Source organism: Aptenodytes forsteri, unplaced genomic scaffold (assembly GCF_000699145.1).
Source record: "Aptenodytes forsteri isolate BGI_AS27 unplaced genomic scaffold, ASM69914v1 Scaffold284, whole genome shotgun sequence".
In the NCBI taxonomy this organism is placed as follows: domain Eukaryota; kingdom Metazoa; phylum Chordata; class Aves; order Sphenisciformes; family Spheniscidae; genus Aptenodytes; species Aptenodytes forsteri.
This window is the reverse complement of record NW_008794445.1, coordinates 3,560,910-3,568,058: the sequence shown is the minus strand read 5'-3', so window position 1 is coordinate 3,568,058 and position 7,149 is coordinate 3,560,910. Positions and strand designations below refer to the sequence as shown.

General features: G+C 52.2%; 1 protein-coding gene across 2 annotated transcripts in view; it reads right to left on the bottom strand.

The window, feature by feature from the left end:
- The window catches only part of TEF (TEF, PAR bZIP transcription factor), an 18,006-nt gene extending 13,619 nt beyond the window's left edge, over positions 1-4,387 (bottom strand). For both annotated transcript variants that reach the window (XM_009290018.1, XM_009290019.1), the window contains exon 1: positions 4,076-4,387. In XM_009290018.1, coding sequence (XP_009288293.1) covers positions 4,076-4,178 — 103 coding nt within the window. In that variant the 5' untranslated portion in view covers positions 4,179-4,387. The remainder of the gene's footprint in view (positions 1-4,075) is intronic.
- Between the last annotated feature and the right edge of the window lie 2,762 nt (positions 4,388-7,149).

The window sequence follows — 7,149 nt, the reverse complement described above, 5'->3', positions numbered from 1 at the left end:
CGTAACCGCGGCGGCCGTCGGGGGGCAAGGCAGGAACCCGCCGCTCCCGAACCGCCGCGGGTGCCAGCGCTCCAGCCGGTCCTTAAATATCCTCGTTGAGGATCCCGAGATCACCTTTCCCACATGACCTGGATGTAATCCCCCTCTGTCCTACATCATGCCAGCAGCAGCTGCAGCGGCGTGCCCTATATAATGTTAGCAGGGAGGAGGACTTCACTGCGGCTGCTGGCATGGCTGGGCAGTTGGAGAGGGGGGTCTCTCCCAAGTTTTCACAATCACAAGCAATTCCTTGTGATTCCCCAACCAGTCCCCCTGTTCCAGCAACAGGGATGCCGTGCTGGGATTTAAGCTTCTGAACATACAAAGGGAGCAAATGTTGCCAAGTTCATCCCCAAAAGCACAGGTGGATACTGAGGAGCTTCAGCACAATGAATAAGCTTGCAGAAGTGACAGATGCTACAGCCACAGGCTTCTCCTATCAGCAGTTGTTGCCTCTTGCTGCAGAAGGGCCGGCTGCAGTAAACCTACTGCATAGCGCTGTGAGTGGGGAAAGGAAAGGGTGCGCAACCTCCCTGGGATGGCCCCATCCACACCCAACAGAGCCACAGGTGCCAGGGTGGAGATGTCCCCCTAAGTGCCAGCAGAAAAGGGACCTCTTCCTTCTGGGTAGACACTCAGGCATCTGCTTGGTTCAGCTGCCCCTCCACAAACCTCGGACATACCATTTTGGTGGCAAGGCACAATTTGACCTGACCCTTGCTAATAAACCCTGATGGTCTTTGCGATACAAAATCAGGTCTGAAATCCTCCCCATGCGTCCCAGGAAAAGCAACAGATTGGAAGTCGCGTGGGGTTGGTGCTTTCCTCCGTTGCCCTGCTGCAACGAGGACCAGGGGACGTCTCCATCCAACCTGGGCAGACAGGGAGCTGCCCTACCTGCCAGCTACTTCTCTTGCATAGGCTGAATCTGCTGCCTGCTTCGCAGTGGACAGGGGTAGGACTCCTGACACAACTCCTGCACGCGTGCTGCCCGACGGGGAGCTGGGAAAGGGCCACCTTGTTAATACAGGCTGGAACAGCGCGTGTTAATGCAGTGTTTATCAAGGCTGATAAATCCAGCTGCAAGAAGCAGGCAGAACAGGTCATGCTCCGCTGCCCAGCATGTTCCAGGGCTGCTGACTGCCCTCTGCAGACTCCCTCTGCCTTGCCAAGCTCAGCTGGATGAAGAAAAAAGCACATGCGTGAAAGGGAGATGCCACTTCACACAGGGCAATGAAACACAGATGTCAGACCACACATAACAGAGGCAGCACACATAGCTCAGCAAGGGGCAGTGGGCTCGCAGCGATGCTTTTGCCTGGGAAACAGCTAGTGGTAGGTGGTAGATGATAGAGAACACAACCTAGTGAGGCCAGGAAGGCCATCTTCTAGGAACAGGGCAAGGGGAGGTAGCCAAAGCGGGGCAGGCCACAGGCTTCCCATTCAGTTACGGCTCTCATGGTCACTTTGTTCCATTGTTGTTGATGCTGGAGGCCCCTGGGGATGATGCTGTGTCTCAGTACTGTACAGCGCTCCTTCAAGGAACAGGCTCTGTGAGCATCCCCCCTGCAGATCTCAATGGCAACTCCTTTGCTGGGTAACGTCCATATGAATGGAGGTTATTAAACCCACTCAGCAGCCTTTACTCCAGGGCTTTTGCTTTTAGATCGACCATATTCTTCCTCCAGCACATTTCCACCCAAGCTCCACAGCGCTAAGGTTTACTCTGCACCACCACTGGGTTGTGACTTTGCTTGGAGAGGGTTTAGCCTGTACAGTGTTAGCTGCTTGGCCTGAAGGCAGGAGTGAGTTCCTGGGGAGCATTCCTGTGGGTTCCCTCTCACAGCACCCTGCTTGGGCATCAGCCCTGCCCTGTCAGCTAGGAGGGAGGTTGCTCTGAGAGCTTTTCCTTGCCGCCTATGGGGATTAGGGGCTCAAGCCACTGCCAGCAGAAAGTGGGCACTGCACCATCAGCTGTACCTTCTTGGTTAAGCTGGGATCTGCCTGGATTTTTACAATTTCTCTTTTGCTCTGCAGCTGAGAAGGAAGAGAGGAGGACAATGAGATGTGAGGAGAGGAATGCAGTGGCCTTGGCTGTTACTGCTGAGAGTCTTGTCAGGGACAGATGATGCAGGGAGGCATGCAAGAAGCAGCCCAGCACTAGGCACAGAGTGTGGGGGGACACGTACAACAAGCCCCACTGGGAGGTTTGAATAGCAGAACACATTTCAGACAGAGGCCTGAGACCCAGCAAATCCAGACGACTGGTGTGTAGGTATGGAGACCCAGAAGGAGAGAACTGAGCTCTGTGGGAAGAGGACCATGACAGGAACACTGGCCTGGGGAGGGAAGTGGCATAATAAGGACAATTCTAAGGGTTACGGGAGGTGATGCTGAGAGGCAGGGTGGTCCTGGGGCTGCGGAAGAAAGCTGCCACAGAACAGCACCCTCAGCTGCCAAATAAGCCACATTGAGTTAAGACTAAATTATTCCCTCTGCAAATCATTGATCCCCCTTCTACCCCCCCACTCCAACTCTTGCCAAACAGATAAATCCTGCCAGCGCTCCTCCCTTGGATTAATTCAATCCACTTGGATGTGGAGACCAGAGATCCCAGAGAGGCAGCCAAACTTCAGCTTAGCCACAGCAAGGCTCTGTGCCACGTGAGCCTCCCTTGGCCGTTACTGCCTCCTCCCAGCCAGGTCTGCTTTCTACCTGGGTATCAGTCAGCTCAGAAAACATGCCCTGGTCCCCACACACAGCTTCATACTGTGTGATATGTAAACACACCCGTTAGCGGGCAAAGTCTCAGCAAAGGAGAGAGCCAGCTCACAGGTGGGCGCAGCGGAGCAACATGACAAAATCAGCCCCTGAGGGGGTACAGCAGCTCCCCTTGCCCTATTAACCCGTTTCCCACAGGGAGCTGTGTGGGTGCCACAGGGCTCGCTGTATTCCAGCAGGTGTAGGCAGCCGCCTTTCCTGCCATGAATGCTTTACTGCTGCAGCAGCAGCCTTTTCTCCTGTTGACCTCGGAGCGAGAGCAGGATCCCACTCCACATTGTGCATCCGGCTTTTCTGCTCCCACCTCCTGGATCACACTGCCCCTCAAGACTGCAGAGCCGTCTGCGTGTCCTGGTAGCAACTCCCTACAGAAGAGCAAGCTCAGTGCATGTTTGTTTCTGTGAGTTCAAGTCACTCGTGCCTAGACATGAGCTTGTTGAGCCGAGGTGTTCCCACACACCTCCCCAGCACCCAGCAGCCAACATTAAAACACAACAACCAAAAAGCAGCTTGCCAAGGGCGTGTGGCATCCTATCCAAAACCAGAGAGTCCCCGAGTTGTGCGATGGGCACTTGAAGCATGCCGAGCAATAGAGAAGTGATCAGTCCAGCAAGAGCTAAGTGTTCAGCATGGCAGAAGCCCAGACTAAATAACCTCCTGGGTCCTTTCCATTTGTTTTCTAGGATGCTGCACAGAGAGTGGGAAAACCTAGGAGTACAGAAGCGCTCTTGCAAAGAAAACACAACATTTGCTGTGTTCCCCACCCCAGCTTTCCACTAATAAACAACTGCAGCATCAAACACAAAGTTTGCACGGAGTCAGCCTGCCCCACGCGGGCCAGGCTCCCCGGACAGTCTGCGTCCAGGAAGAGGCAGTGTCTGGAGGCTCAGCAGTTATTAACCTGGATGGCAATCCTGGAAGTCGCTCCTATGTGAGCACGGAGATTTGTGCCCAAGCCTTCTTTGTGCACAAAGCTTTGAGGGTTTCCAAGAAGTAGCTGAGTGCAGAGATTAAAAGGATCAGGAGCTCAGCACTCTTGACTGATTTTGTAATCAATCCATTGCTGCCGTTTTTCCTCCTAGCTGCACAACATGCTCAGTGCCAGAACTCCCCGTCTGACTTGGACACTTGGGGGAAACACACCCTTGAAGGGCTTGCAGCAAACAAGATCTTCTGCCCCCTTCTCACCTCGCAACTTAAGGATGGGAAGGAGAAATCAAAACAGAAACCCCAGCACGAGTTCCCTCAATCCTACCTGTCATCTTGTTGGTCCAGGGTAAGGAGTACTCCAGCAGGGACTTCAGGACTTCCGGAAAGTCCAGGGCAGCGGGGCCCCTGGGGCTGTTGCAGCTTGACATGTCCTGTCCTGGGAATGAGCTAGCACGGCTAAGGGAGGGCCAGGTGCCTGGCTGCCAACGCTACCCCCCACTCACCTGGGCGTTGCGAGAAGGGCTCGGAGGCACCCGGAGCAGGCTTGCCAAACCACTCCTGCTGAGAAAAAACAAGGAGGAAGGGAAGCAGCCTGGCGGAGATGCAGTTTGCCCAGCTGTCTTCACCGCCCCCTCTCCCACTCTGAAGTGGCCAATTGTGGAAATAGCTTGCAGCCTCATAGGGCTGGGCCGGGCAGCTGGCCAGCGTGGTTTTACAGGGCCTCTCCCAGCCAATCCGGCAGCAAAGAACTGGGCCAGTTATCTAACTTTGCAAAGGCAGCACCCTTTTCCTTTCCAAGGTGTTATAACAAATATACACGTTGGGGGGGAAAAAAAAAGCAAGCAAGCAAGCGCTGTCAGGGGCACACATGGCTGCAAATGCAACAGCAAAGGGATCCTCTGAAGGGCTCTGGGGGCTCCGAGCTGCCCCACGGAGATACACACGCTGTCTGCATCTGCCTGCTAACTTTTCAGCTCTCTCAGATGCGGAGAGTGACAATATTTGTATATGATGCAACACTTACTGCGTGTCCCTCCTAAGTCAATATTGATAACAGCATAAGCCATCTTTCTTATCAAGTGTTCATCATCCCCAAAATGCAGAATTTCTCTTCATAAGTGACACAGAGTTTTATCAGAAAGCTGACAGCCTCCTCTTGGAGCAGTGATGTAAGGCAAGAGAGTTCATGCACCCTGCAAATACTCTGATAACAGCTGGTTAAGTAAGATCTTGAGCATGCAAAGTCCCTCCGCTCCTGTTAGTGAAGTTTTTTAGCACGGAGGGATGGATTGGAGACAGGAGGATAAAGGTCTGATCTTCTTTATCGGGATCTGGCTTAGGAAGGAGCATCTTACACGTGCCAGGGTCTTCTCTTTTGCTGGGTGTGATAATTAGAACAGAAGTGCCTTAATTTCTCAGTTCTCTCCTGTCCATTTTGCCAGGATCAGCCTTACAGCACCAGTATGAGTCAATAGGAACCAGGTATTCCTACACTGGTCTGTGAGTCCCAGCTCTCGGGAACAGCCCAGCAATACCATGCATGGCTTTAAGCATGAAGTGGCCTGAGTGAAGTCATTAGGACTTTTCTTGTGCCTAAAGTGAAGCATTTCACTGGCCCAGCATTTAGAGTCTTAAAAACTGATAGGGTTTTCCTCACCCACAATAGCATGGTGTTTCTGTTTGGTCCCATGAGGAAATGCATTTGATTTAACCCAACAGAAACCAAAAATAAAGAAATACCTAGCCAGGCTGGGTGGTTGGGAATTTCAAAGTAGCTGGGGAAGTTTCATGATCTAGATCCCAATCTAATCAGGCTCAGAAATCACATGGTAGATGCTTTGGTAGAATTCTTGATTATGACACAACTACATTACAACCTCTTGGGATTTTCCCTGTGGTTTGCTCCCCCCATTCCCCAGAGAGAATGTAAGAAAACAGCCAGCGATAACCATCGGTGGTGAAGCCATGCAGGAAGAACAGTCCCTTACTAAGCCCAGCCCGTTAAGGTGTCCTCCACCCACCCAAAGCTGGAGATAGCAGACAGACCCTGCAGACATTCTCAAAAGTCAGTGGATTCCGGCTGCTGGGAGCAAGAGAAGCGATCACATCTCTCTCTCCTGGAGCACAGCCTGCCAGCCAGGATGTCCGTGTCCTTTCCCAAAATCTTCCAGTCCATTCTGGCTGGTCAAGGCAAAGGGAGTGGGCTCACTCAATCCTGCCAGGCATCGCTAATGTTTGGGACAGCTACCGTCATATATGTCTAGGCCTGCTTCTCATCAAATGATGGCAAGGTAAAGTGACTGGGAATGTGGTAGCTGCCCAATGCCAGGTGCAGCTGGACCTCCTGGTTTTGCCCCAGGCTCAAACTTGTCCTGAAAGCTGGACAAACATCTGACCACGTGTCTGGAGGCACCCAAGGACTTCACAACAACTGCTGCAGCCATTGACTGACATTTATGGCTTCAGAAAATGAAGAAGTTCATTGAGAGGAAATTGTCACTTAGCATTTTGAATTATTAGTCTGCAATGGATGTTTATAAGTTTTTGTCTAGAGATCTGAGAGCGCATATCTCATCTTGTGTTTGCCATGTCCACAAAGTCTCCTGCCAACACTGTGTGTCCTTCTTGATTCATAATCCCTGAAAATCAAGCTCCTGCCCAGGAGAAGAGCTTGGGTAACATCACTAGGAGGATGTATCAACACTGCCCTGACTTCAAGTCCCAGGGAAGCAGAAACCATACTATGGAGTAGAGTCATAGCAGTGGGGAACATCTGCCTGCCCTTGTGTCCCCGCCATGGAGAGCACTTGAGCTGCTTTAGTGAATGGAGTTGAAATGTTGGCTCTGGAAAGCTGCAGGCATGGCCACAGATTGCATCATTTGTGCTGGCTGCACTGCTATCAGATAGTTATTTATTATTATTGTAATCCCATGTTAGTGGAGGTCTCAGCAGCTCTGCTCCATCACTCAGAAGCCCAGTCAGCCCTTAACAGCACATTTTCTCACAGACTCAACCAGCCATAGTCAACTTACACTGACCCTAAGTGGGTGGCACACAGAAGGGGACACCTAACGTGACGGAGAGGACCAAACTCCAGGAACACCAATTTAAATGGCAGAGGCCAGGGCTACCTTCAGTGTCTTTTCTGCAGGTCTCCCGGAGTAGCTACCCACACCGCCCAGTGGTGCTTGCTGGGCGCCTCAGCGCATTTGCCCAAGGAGCGTGTTCAGCAGTGCCACAGCTGCACACAGTCCGGAGGGGAGGAGTGGGGGTCCTTCAAAGTTTGCCTTGGTCTGTGCTCTTCCTCCTTTTAAATTTTCATTCCAAAGAGTTGCTTTTTTTTTAAAGCACAACCAAATTCTTGTCCTTTGCTTCCCCCACCCCCCCCCCCCCAACCC